The sequence below is a fragment of the Poecile atricapillus genome, chromosome 10, assembly GCF_030490865.1.
Source record: "Poecile atricapillus isolate bPoeAtr1 chromosome 10, bPoeAtr1.hap1, whole genome shotgun sequence".
In the NCBI taxonomy this organism is placed as follows: domain Eukaryota; kingdom Metazoa; phylum Chordata; class Aves; order Passeriformes; family Paridae; genus Poecile; species Poecile atricapillus.
The window spans coordinates 13,035,469-13,048,478 of record NC_081258.1 but is presented as its reverse complement, the minus strand read 5'-3'; the positions used below and the strand labels follow the sequence as shown (position 1 = coordinate 13,048,478).

Below are 13,010 nucleotides of genomic sequence, written 5' to 3'. Positions count from 1 at the left end.
AATACCTTGTTTTTATCAGGTCTGTGATTGTGGTTTTCTTGCAGGTAAAGAAACCAATGAAAATATTTAAATTTTTCCTTTTTTTTTTAAATACATTTATAACAAAATGTCAGAAGGTGTGTGCTTACCATATAAAAACATTAGGTTCCAGAAGGATACAATACCGAAAAATCATTGAAATAAAAAAAGGTTATTCTTATTACAGGACTTCTAAACCTCAGCAATAATACAAGTCTTTAAAAGCATTAATATTATATTTAAAACAAAATGGCATGGAAAAGTGAGACCTTCAGTAACAATTTGACCCTCGTAATGGATAAAACTGGGAGGTTTTCAAAGTGCTTGAATTGTATTTCTGTCCTCATCCTGTGGTGCCAGGAGGAGGCAAAACTGCTTCATTTCTGAGCTGATGATATGTGCTGACACTGCTGTGCTGCTGTGTGATCCAGGGTAGCTCACACACCAAACTGGGGACAGTCAGATCGGCTTCATCTGGACCACCAAACAAAGGCCATTAAAAAAAAAAATCCATATTGGAATTGTATGTTCCTTAAAGCTTACTGTCTTACCCAACAAGCAGGCCTGAGGGTCTAGCCAGACTGAGAGTGTTTCTGGGATAAAACTTCCTCATGATACTGGCACAAGGCAGGTAAACTCCTTCTGCAGCCAGCAGGACACATCTTTTCGGGCTGCAGGCTTCTCCTGGAGCCAGGCTCTGGTAGTTTCTGTTTGGGTGCTTTAGGCAGCTTCTACCAAGTGTCCAGGTTGGGACAAACTAAAACTGGGCACCACTGGAATGAGTCAAATGCCTTTTCCCCCAGCATGAGCTGAGTGTTACCTCCTGGTGCTCACTGGCTCCATCTCTAGGGTGCGTTTTTGAAGTGATCTAAAGTTACCAACTTTGTCAGGACCTGACACCTTCAAAATTTCTGGAAATGCTTGGTTTTCAGCTGTCCTCTTTGAGCCTTTTGTTCACTTGGTCTAGAAGTGCTCTTGTAAAATGCAAACTGAACACGAGAAACAGAAGATGCTTTTATAAAAAGATGACACTTCATCGCAGTATCCCTGGTGAGGGGCAGGTACTAAACCAAGCATAGTCTTATCACTCACTTCTTGAAGATGCCTGAAATCCCATTACAAAGTGGGATAAGCACAAAGAGTAAGCTTAACTTGATTTCTTATAAATAACATTCTACTTATAAATTGGGTCATGCTATCCATAAGCAAAGTAGAATTGGCATCTGAAAAAGCTTTCCAGGGTTTGATGTCCTGGGTGTGGTCTCTTCACCCCCCCCAGCCCCGCCCCCCTCCCTTTTTTTTTGAAATGCGAATATTCTATTCTATAGTGCCTGCCTAAGGCCTGTGATGATTGATACCGTGGCGGTACAGGCATTGTCTGAGTGGATTCTCAGCGGGGTGTTGGATGGAACTGCGGTGGCTGGAGTTGGTGTAGGCAAAACTCGTTTTTCTCCCGAAGGTCACTGTTGTGGAAGGGGAAACCTGTTCATTCCAGCTCACTGCTACAGACACGCTCTGACCCCTGCAAGCATTGCCGAGGCATCAGAAGGCACAGGATCAATGCAAAAAACCAAGGAGCATCTGTACAGTGGAGCCACAATGCTGAACCTCCCAGCATCACTCCCTTGCAAGGTCACACCCCTAAGACAGTAATTAGAAAGAACTACTTACACTGGTTAAATGTATGTGTATTGTGTAAGAGAACATTTTACAACTAGCCAGTTCTTGAGCACTGAGGAATTAGGAGCATCAAAATCTAAAACAGTTTACTTCAAATTTGAAAAAAACCATTTCTCAGCATATCTCAAAAAGTTGACCAAAGTGGCTGATTTTTCAGTCAGCACAAAGCCACAGAACAAATTTTAAAGTAATTTAGACCATGTTAGTTTTACTGTAAATAATGTAACATTGTTTGGCAGTAGTTTTATGTTTGTATCCCTCACAGTGTCAAATTCAGCTCCTGAAACTGATACTTGGTGAAATTGATATCAAATCGTAATTTACATTGTTAGGAAAACTATTAAAAATATCGTACCTTGTAGTTAGTCTTACTACTGAGAAATAGCTGCTGGACAGCACACAAATTGCTACTGGGTTTTGGGTTTTTTAAAAAAGATTAATAAAATACAAGCAAGGTAGAAAATAGGATTAAAAAGCATTGGTTTGGGTACAAGTTTTTCTGAATCGAGTGGAGCAATAAGAAACCCGAAAAACACGTTGCACATATGTGCACCCTCTGTATAAAGACAGACATACAAAGTGGGAAACTGGTGGTGCACTGGGGTAGTACACTAAAGTCTCTGATTCTGTAAACTTGAATTCCTAATTTTATAAAAAGGGGAACTGAATCTGGTTCCATTTTTGAGTCGCCATGGGTTACACTTCAGACTACCCCACGGTTTGGCACAGTACACTTCTAAGAGGCAGTCTCTGCTGAAGGAACCCCAGGACTGGAAAACGAGGCATAAGATGTGTCAAGACCAGGTGCAGCAGGGGAGTGTGAGCAGTGGCCTTGCTGCCTCCTTGGAACGAGCCAATACTGTTAGTCCTGTACTCTCATGACTATTACAAGCTTCACTATTTGCAAAATCAGATCTAAGTACAAGTTCTCTTGTTTACTGTAGCTAACTAAGCAAGTACCAGAGGCTGTGCAGACTGAGATTTCTAATTTAGATCTATTCTCATTTAGCTCAAGCTGATCCACAGCAGGTCTAAACTAAACCAAAAACAAGAGCGTCCTCAGGAGTTTGTGGGCAGCGTAACTAAAAGAGGTTATTTAATGGAGTACATCTAATATTGGGTTAACTCTTCTTAACAGGGGGAATTTGTAATACAAGAGGAAATAACACTTAACTTGAACAAGAGATAGGCAGAAGAAACTAAGTAATGGTTAAAACAGAAGGAGTCTCATTGTTCTCCCAACAACACAAATCCTCTAAATTAAATCCCTAACAAAATGCCAAGTTTCATTATGGACCTGATTCTCAGTTTTTCATTATTTTTCTTAACGTTACAGAGGCTGGATAGGTCAGGTCATGGGCACAAGTTGGCAGAGGGCAGCCCCACATTTGAAGAACTTTAGTGGAAAGGACCTGTGAATCAGATGGCAAGACCCCCATTCAAGTCTATGAGTGCATAACAAATGGAGAATAATGTCTCACAGACATCAAAACAGCCTCTGTTCCCGGGAAGCAGTTACTTAAGGCCAAGAGTCACAGTTCTATTCTCTACTCTCCTGCTGGCCATGTTCCACTTCCCCTTTAAGTGTACTGATTCCTTTAGAAAATTGTCAGGTTATTCTGCCTTATCAATCATACACTGTTCTATACCTTTTTCCCCCCAAATGTCACTTATGTTTATTTTTACTCTATATCTAGCATGCATTTTACAATTCATTTCCCACTTACCCTTTCTAGCTAAGGCAGAATGTTGGTTCTGGTGTTACCAATGGTACTACAGGAATCTATTCACTCTACTGTAATATACATATCCCATACCATAATTCAGAACTGTCCCACACATGGGAAAAAAAAAGACATTACAGGGAAACTATTTCTTCTTAAGAGAATAAGTTGCATTTAGAAAGCTGAAGGCCTGATTCTGGAGTCATCATTCAGACAAAACAGTTCATAATTTCAGTGGGAACACAGCTGGAATAAGGGTGGGACTGTGTTCTTGAAGTCTCAATTCCAAATCTTTTAATTATCCTTAAATCAGACAGGAAGATACTGGTCTGCAAATTGAAGAGAGTTGTTTGGTTTAAGGTCTACCTGTACTGACAGAAGGGTTTCCAGTCCCAGCACGCTTTGGCTGGGCCTGCTTTGTGCCCTCCCTTCCCTGCTGTCGTTGCCAGGTTTCTCTGCCCGGTTTCTCTCCGGTGCATGCAGTGCGGGCGCATGCGGCTGCTGCAAGCACGAACTACAACTGTCACAGGCTAAAGAAAGAGAAAAAGCTGCAGCTTCGTAGTTAGACAAAGAAATGATGCAAAAAACCATTGAGCAGCACTAACTCACAGACTAAGTACAAACTAAATTGTGCTATATATTAGTATAAAAACATGTTTTAGTAAGAATGGCACTGGTTCAGAAGGAATTAGGACTTCCATCTTGGTTCCGTTCGGTCCACAGTGAAAGCATTGTAGTACAGGCCTGCCCTGTTGCCTGAGCCACTTGTGACTGGCTTTTGGCCACAGCCCCTTCCACTTCTTCCCTTTTTAGATCCACATTGTTGGTACTTTCTGGGAGTAGCCCAGGTCAGGTCTGGTCATCTTTCCTAACGTGGCACCAGAATAGTTCATTCTTATCCTCTGATATTTTTGAAATATCATTCATGTTTCCCTCTTCTAATCTCTCAGAGCTGGTCAGTTTTAAGGATCATCCTCTCCCGTAGACACCATGAGACGCATTGCTACCGGTAGGTGGTCTGTCAGGCCTGCCAACTGGGTAATAAAGCTGAACTCTTCCACTTCCTGCAGAAGGAGAACAAAAGAAAGATAAGGAGCTGGAAAATCAGTCTGTCATTCTGCACATCAGAACTCAGCTTCTTTGAACTACCTCAGTGTGTTACAGAGGTGTGGGATCAGCCTGGTTTGGCTGGGCTAATGTGGAACTGCCACTCAGGGCAGGCAGTGTGCTGCATGCTGGATGAAATCTGTTGTACCTTTTCTTTCTGTTTACAGTAACATCTGTGTTGTTCCAGATGGAGTCATCTGCAGTGCTGCAGTAGGTGATCCATGTGCAGGCTATGTTAAATAGATGTGAATGAGCTCCTTGTTTTCATCATGGAACTCTGTACAAGGCAAGGCCCTACACTAGGAAGCAGACTGTGCCCTACAAGTTCTCCCTCTGGGTAGCTCATGGCAGCTTCTGCCTGCATATTGCAGAGTTGTAACTTAGGTAGGTTTATATAGGCATAAGAGAACATTCAGACACTTAAAAAGATTTAAAATACTCAGATTGCAGGCAAGGGAAAAACATCAGGCAAAACAGGAAAAAGCTTGAAAGGAGTGAAATCAAGGTTGGTTGGTTGTTTTAGAAGAGCAGTACACCTACCAGTGCTGCTGCTGGAATCCTCAAAGTCAACTTTGTTATGTAGTAGCTTTACAAACATGGTACCTGCATGCAGAAGTGGAAAATAGCAAAGCAGCAGATTCTCCTAGGAGTGAGTGTTAATCCAAGCAGAACAGGCTGCAGTGCTATTCAGAGAAATGTGTTGTGCAAGTTACAGCCTTTTTGGCAGCTCTGAAACTCACCACTTTCCATTCCAGGTAGAGACCTTCTTCTGTGTAGAGCATATAGTCAATCCTCCTCCCATTTCCCTTCAGTGATGCCTTCCTCCCCTTCTGACTGGAACTGTGGTTCTTGCTGGTGGGAAAGACTAAGTATCCTTTCCTTCCTTCTTCACTTTCCAGCACCCTATTTCATTAAAAAAAAAACAAACACCAAAACAAGTTTAAATGTTTAAATGTTTGCACATCCTGGCCATTTAAGCTTTACCCAAGGTTCTCTCCAAATCCCTGGTAAGGATAATCCCAGTCCCAAAGGACTGTTAAATCTGCAAAGCACATCTTTCTCCAAATGTGATTTCCAGTATGAGGCTGCTCTAACTGCTGACAGTGCTCTTAAAGCCTCATGGCAGGCTTGGTATCACTGGTGCTGTCCTTGAGCTCCCTTGAAGCCAGGAGAACAAGCACTGAGAGGGGAACCTGCTATCAGTAATGTAAGGCAGCTCAGAGCCCCTCTGTTTTTCCAATTTCCAATGTTGCTGAAACTGGCAGAGGAGGAAGTTGTTTCTTGGATTGCTTTAGTACAAACCTGATCACTTTGATACAAACCTCTCCATTCAGATCAGAGCAACTCCTGAAATGACAACATCCAGCTTTAGGGACAGGGTATGGGTGCAAGAACACACATCTGGGCACATGGTGGGTGGTTTTGAGCAGGTTTCAGCATCAGATTACTGTGTCTTGGACCCCAAGCTCTTCCTTCACTAGAAATTACAGCTTCATTTACTTGATTCCTGTATGTGACACTGCAAACTCCTCCACATGGAGGATTTACTCAGCAGGTGTGTTAGCAGTGTCCCCACCTTGCAAGATTACCCAGCCCAAGCCCACATACAGAAGCACTCAAAACTGAGAATTGGTTTTCTAGGTACCAGTCTTGTGTTCAAGGAAATAAAATGCTGCTCTCCCATTAAAATACTAATTTGGGGTGCCTACACATTACCTGTAGGTTTTAAACAGAAGACTGTTAAGGCCCTGAGCAACTCAATCTAACTTTGAACTGAGCCCAGCTTCAAACATGACCTTGGACCAGGTACCCCACAAGGGTCCCTGTCACTGTTTTTCCAGTAAACCTGTGCTGTTCTGTGTTGTTTTGCTGTTGTGCTGGATTTTGAAGGAAACTTTTTTTTAACCTCTTGTGTTCTATTTAAAAGCTCTGCCAAAGGAGCACTGAGAGGAGCAGCCCCAGCCGTGCGAGCAAAAGCTGGACTGGGACCTGCCTGCGGCGGGGTTTGTGCACAGGGTGACATCAAATCCAGCAGGGGTGAGTGGCACAGCCCACACAGAGAAGGGCTGCTCAGGCTGTGGTTTTGCTGTATCTGCCTTAAAACACAAACTTTCAAAACCACCTCCTCAAAAATCTCCTTCCTTTACTCACGTGCTAAAACCTGAGCTCACAGTTCTATGGTTTCCCTTGTAAGAGTTGCATCATCAACATTTGCAGGAGAAACACTGAGCCATGAACTTGGGTCCTGGCAGGCACAAAGCCTTTAATTTCACCTTGGGGAAAAAAAAAGTAAGATATTTTTGAGCACCCGGGTTTTAAGACTTGACTTAGATGGGTTTTATGGGGCTGGGTTCAGGAATTTTTTTAATGCATACATGTGAGAGTACAGAATGGGGAAAAAACAAGGGACAAGCACTCGTGGTATGTTTTAATGTGTGAGATTCAGATGGTTGCTTTGTCAAATTTTGGGGTTTTGGAAGGACCTGAATGGTGGCAAATGGGACCCAGCACTGGCTACAGCTGATTAGGTCTCAGTAGTGTTATGATCTCTAAATTCAGGTCAATTGATACAATTGAGATGCACTTAATGTGCTGCAACAGATAACAATGACAAAAGTCTGAGTCATTTGATCAGAACTTTTCTTACTCCCCTCTTTGGACTTACCTCTTGAGGTATTGAAGGTTCTGAGAGCTTATTGTAATTAGTTTATGAAAGTAAACTTTCTTTTTTGTGTTGCTTTGTTTTAATAATAACTCACATTAAATTAGCTTACTGTCTGCACCCCATTTTGATTCTCCAAAGAGCTCTTGCAAATGATTCACTTCCTTAGTTGTTTTTCTAGGTTCAAGGAAGCAAGTTCTTTGATGGTACTGACCTCTTTCAAAAATTGTATTTATATTTGGTAAAGCTAATTAAGTAACAAAATAGAAGAAACTGCTGATTAGCTCTGCAGCACTACTGCAAAAAATATTATTTGCATTAATTTAAAATATGAACTTGTTTCAGCTTCAGTTATGTCTTAAAAACTCTGTGAGTGTTGGGTATTCACTTAACCTGCACAAGTGCTCATGGAAGGGAATATTAATTTCAAATACTCGAGGGAAGCAAATTGTAAATGTGTATGCATGTGCTGCTGCTGAGAACTTGCACCTCTCTGTGCACAGGGGAGTGCTGTTTGTCTCTCCAGGAAGCTGACACCAGTACAGGACAGCTGCCTCTGCCGTGCTGGCAGTTAAACAATGACAATTTGAGGGAACATTTCTAATCATGACTGAGATGCACAACTAAACCTCAGTTTTATCAGAATAACTGTCTTGATCCATAGGTTACAAAGAAAGGGAGGATAAAATAATCTGAACTTTGTTTTTCCCTGACAGGGCTTCAGTCCCAAACTCCCCAGAGCTGGAGTGTGAAAGCCCTCTGTTGGTTGTGTGGTGCTGACCCAGCAGCAGCGAGCAAAGGAGCACCAAGAGCAGTGACTGCAAGGGAGCCATAAAGAAAAACTCCCTCATCCCAAACCTTGAGGGACCATCTCTCATTCTGGCCAGAAGCACCTGAGCTAAGGAAGACTTTTCTCACTGCTACTGAAGTCTTTAGCCCAGAACTGTGAGCCTCTGTCCAGCAGAGGAGACTGGAAAAAATTGCATTCAAATTTTTTCTTAGTTGTGCTGGCATGTGCTCTCTTCGGCCGTCCTCTGGTCAGGGTTCAGAGATAAAAATGGCCTTATTCCAGTGCTTAACTTAAAGATGGCAATCATCTGTCAGATGGGATTATTTGTGTGCATTTCTTGAAGCTCTTCTGAGCAGAAGCTTGTGTGTCTTCCAGGACTGTGGCAGGGACCAGGTTGTTACATCTTGCTAATTAATTGTTTGATAATTATAAATATGACTTGCTCATTATTTGTACTAAGTCTGTTGTTCTAGTCTGATGTTTAACGTACACTGCCCTTAACACAAAAGAGACAGTTAAGAATGAGTTGTTCTGCTGCTTTTATGGCCTATTTATTTTAGTAATGTGAAATAATTTTATTTATAAACCAGAGAAGAATGCTGACGAAGAAATAATTCTCTGGATAGCTGACATTGCCAATTTAAATGTCTTTAAAGCTTTATCAAGATTTATTTTTGAAAAATTTGAGAATGGATCAATTCTAGGCAGTACCCTGGTTTGCTGTGTATATGAACAGTATTTGTTACCTAGATAGTCCCTCACAGCCACTGTACTATTTAACATTTAAATGTCTTTAAAGACCAGATTCCATTAATTGATTTAAACTTCCCTGAATTTCTCTGCAATTCCCTGTTTGCCAGTCCTTCTGCCTCTCATGGAAACCATGGCTTCTCCAGTGCATGAGCTCCTCCACACAATGCACACATGCAGAGCCCTGTCTCCCTGCAGAGCTGCAGACAGAGCCAGGGGAAATTACAGTCTCATAGAGACTGATCTCATCAGTGCAAAAGAACTATAACACATTGCAGAAAGCTGAAAGCCACTCTTAGCACACCTATACATAAGAAACCTTATGTATATTCTATTTCTAGCACTCAGGGCTGTTTTCCAGTTGTCACACACAGAGGTGCTGTGCATACCCAGAGGTAGCAGAAGTAGTATTCTTAATTTGTTATTGATTATTTGATGGCTCCCTATTTAATCAGTCATGTATTTGTCAGTGGAACATAATTGCTGAACAGAAGTAGCTCTTCAGGGAATAAACCATAATACCCCAAAAGGAATTCTGTGCCACATTGTCTGAAAAGGCCACTTTAAAACACAGGGTTTGTTTGGGTTTTGTTTCTTTTGTTTGTTTGTTTTTGACTTGGTTTGGTTTCCTTAGGGGATGAAGGGGGTTGGGTTTTGTTTTGGTTTTTTTTTAAATTCTCCAAGCCTGCTCTTGGAGGCATAAAATGTAATGTTACACCCACGTACAGATTTGCAGTAGCAAACTTGATTGTAGGACCAAATTACCTTAATTTTGCTTTCCAAAAATCCCTTTCACATGTACGGAAGTTATGTTTTTAACATGTGAATAGAAATGTCTGGGAATTTTGTAATCTCTCAAATGTGCAAAGAAGGGTTTGCTGTAAAAAATTTTTATTTTTAATGTAAACTAAAGCCAAACCTGATGTCTAGAATTCAATGTCTTTAGTCAAAACTGAAAGAAAACTTCAGGGTGTGGCCTCAATACATTAAACCAAGTGTCCATCTATGCCATGGAGTGTACTGTGCTTGGTGAGTAACTGCAGCATCAACTTTCTATAATGTACCATTTCCATTATGTGTGTCAACAGAAACTTCTGGGATGACTTCTCAATTTAATTAACTTTACCTCTATAATATATTTTGATAGTGCATAATTAGAATATCTTTTATAGTTAGCCATGAGGCTGAGGTATTTATTTAGCACAGTAAACTCGCCTTCATGGTAGAGAAGGTGACAAAAGGATCACCACATTCATTAAGTGCTGCTCTAAAATGTACAAAAGACACTGTACAGAGCTGCCTGCAGCTGCTCTCATCTCTTCACCCACTGAAGCCAACCCTATTTGACTTAGAGAACCTCTTTTCCTGACCCTTTTATCCTCTTCCCCAAACATCCCTTTGATGATTTGGTTTGTTTTCAGTCCATAAAATACCTCTCAGTCTGAACATCTGAAATGTTAAGCAGCAAGCAATGAACTTGCTTGTTACAGAACTGTCTAAAACACGTGGAAAGGTTAGGAATTGCATACTTCTGCAGGTTATCTGGGGTGCACACTTCTTCATCATATAATCCTTCAGGATCCAACAGGGTACCTGTGAACAGAAAGGGAGATGTGAGTGTCCCAGCATAGCTCCTGGGATGTGCCTCTTGGGAAACTTGCAGAGGCACAAGTGTGTGGGAGAGAGGGGAACTGCTCTGAGAGCACAGTGTGTTCACTTCTCTCTCCAGACCTCCCTTCTGCCTGACACCTTGCAAATGTCTCCACACTTCCACTCTCTCAGCCCCCATGACTCTAATTTGTTTTTCTCTTACCACAGAATAAAACCTCATTATTAAAAGGTTCTACTTATCTTTAGTATCTTCACAGTTATTAAAGCTCCTCTGGAGAAAGTATTAATTCCTGCTCTAAAATTTCAGCAAGTTCAACTGAGTCTTACCAGGTATTAATATCTCAGAGTTCCAGGAAATCTTTTATTATACAAACCTTACAAATTCGTAGAGTTGATTTGCTTTGTTGCATCCTCACTGACAGTATTTACTGAGCACCAAATGGAACACTGAGCAGAAGCTGCAGGCTTTCACTGCATGCACAAAGTACAGAAACAAAAATTTGGCTACCTTCCCCATCAAACAATCTAGAAATTATTTTAAAAATAGAATATATGGGGAAGGAATTCAGGTAGCTTGATGCATGACTTCTAGAATGTGGACTGCAGTTCAAGATCTCTGTTTGGTTCTTAATTAGCATTCCACAAGATATTGTTAAGGTCTATAAAATTTATGGTATGGAAATACCCCTTATAAATGTTTGTCCTCCACCAAAGTGTAACTGCTGGTCAGCTGAAGCAGCTGCTGCTTAGAGCTGGCTGTGGGTGACAGACAGGGAGGTGTTCCCACACTGAGCTAGAGAAGGTCTTACCGATTGCCCAAGGCTTATCGTCCCCAGGACCAACTCGACACGGGTCTTTGTAGTGTGTAAACAGAGAATGCTGCTGCTCCAGCTTGTCCTCTGCAGGGAAAGAACAGCCCCAAGAAAAGGCACATCAGCTCCTGGCTGTGAACCTGTGCACAGCTGTGTGTTCTGCCACAAGAGCAACACCAAGCCCTCATTTCTCCTCAGGAGCAGAATCCTAAATCCATAGGTTTCATTTGAGTCACTTCAGCCACAGCTTTACTGCACAGCAGGGTCTTGCCTCAGTCAGAAATTCCAGCAAATGCTTGTTATTAAAAGTGCTTTCCTATGCTTTCTTAAAAAGTCTTTTCAATGGAAAATATTTTTGTAATTTTTAGCTCTAAGCTTAAAGTTTTCCAGTGTATCTCTTCCCTCTGCTATTATCACTGTTTGCTTACACAGTACGAAACTCTTGTTGAGATAGAACACCCAGAGGAGAGCTGGGCTGGCTTCCCAATGGCAAAGGAAATGCCTGTTTGTGGGCATATTTACATATCTCAGCAAGTTTGAAGATAAAACCTTATGCTTTCTTTGCCTCAGAAGAATTCACTGACTGAATGTTTTCCAAGCTATAACAGATAAGAGAAAGGATGGGCAATTGATAATTTGTGTGGGATGTTATCTACAGCGTTAAAGCCATTCTAAACATAATCAGCATGACCTATCAAACTTTAAATTAAATTCTTCCTAGTTGCTACTGTGCTCCTTGCATTGAAAGCATACAGCAAATCAAGGTGCTATGATCACTTGGTAAGATATCCCACAAAACTGCACACACCAGCGTTTCAGGCCCTGAGCAAACCAGCAAGTTCCAGTTCTGTGTGTGCTGCTTATCAACACAATCACCAAAGCCGGGAAACAAACAGCTACAGTTCTGCTGTTAAATGGCAAAGAAACTGCAAACAGCTCCTGAGAACTTCCTCACAGCACTTGCACCCTTTACAAGGCTAGAACATCTGAGCAACACCTGAAGTCTCTCTCTTGGGACAATATTCACCTGAGTTTGGAGCTGCTGCTGTTGTGTATTTGTCACTGTCTATGCCAAGAGCAGGTGTGAAAATGGGAAATAAAGTCCAACGCAAAACTCTGAACTGTGAGCTGTGCCTCTTGACAGACCCCAGCCCACACATCAAGGATCACATCAAATCTCCTCATGTAAAACACTGGTCTTGCCAAGGAAGAAGCTGCTGATCTCTTGCTGAACAAAAAGGTGGAGAGAAGCAGTGCTGTGCCCACAGCTGTTGGCTCGTTTGCCATTTTGTTATTCAGAGTCTTTAGGACAGCTGGCTGACAGTTCATCTGTCTCATGACATCTTTCCAGCTAGCTCTCAGTCTTGAGAACATCCTCAGAACTGCAAGGAGATTGAAAAACTAATTTTTAGGGAATCCTGAAGTTGTGGCAGATGACTGGAGGGCTGACCCTCCCTAAGCTCTGCCACGTGGGTGACACAGAGAATCACTCTTTCTGTCTGAGCAGCCAGTTGGTTTGTTTAATGTTTATGAAAAAATAGAAGATTAAAATTTTGCCATTTTTCATTTCTCCAAGTTTTCCCTTGTTGTATCATATGTCTACAGAATCTCCCTCAAAACCAAGATAGATTAAAAAAATATTAATTTACAACCGTGGGGCTGACCATGACAAGTCACAGCTGATGACACAAAACTTTGCCTATCTGATTGGAAGGCTTTCTTTCTTATGCTGAAAGGTTTACAAACATAATTAAAATGTTACATTTACACAAGTCAGTCCAAAGCAACGTGACAGTAAGTACCTTTCTGATAACATTCCCACTGAGTGTGAATTCCCTGTACAAATGTTGCCATAA

At 41.6% G+C, this 13,010-nt stretch overlaps 1 protein-coding gene across 1 annotated transcript in view; it reads right to left on the bottom strand.

The window, feature by feature from the left end:
* Positions 1-3,913: 3,913 nt before the first annotated feature.
* The window catches only part of SMPD3 (sphingomyelin phosphodiesterase 3), a 30,457-nt gene continuing 21,360 nt past the window's right edge, over positions 3,914-13,010 (bottom strand). The window contains exons 4-7 of the mRNA XM_058845516.1: positions 11,152-11,241; positions 10,261-10,324; positions 5,270-5,432; positions 3,914-4,486 (exon numbers count right to left, since the gene is read on the bottom strand). Coding sequence (XP_058701499.1) covers positions 4,385-4,486; positions 5,270-5,432; positions 10,261-10,324; positions 11,152-11,241 — 419 coding nt within the window. The 3' untranslated portion in view covers positions 3,914-4,384. The remainder of the gene's footprint in view (positions 4,487-5,269; positions 5,433-10,260; positions 10,325-11,151; positions 11,242-13,010) is intronic.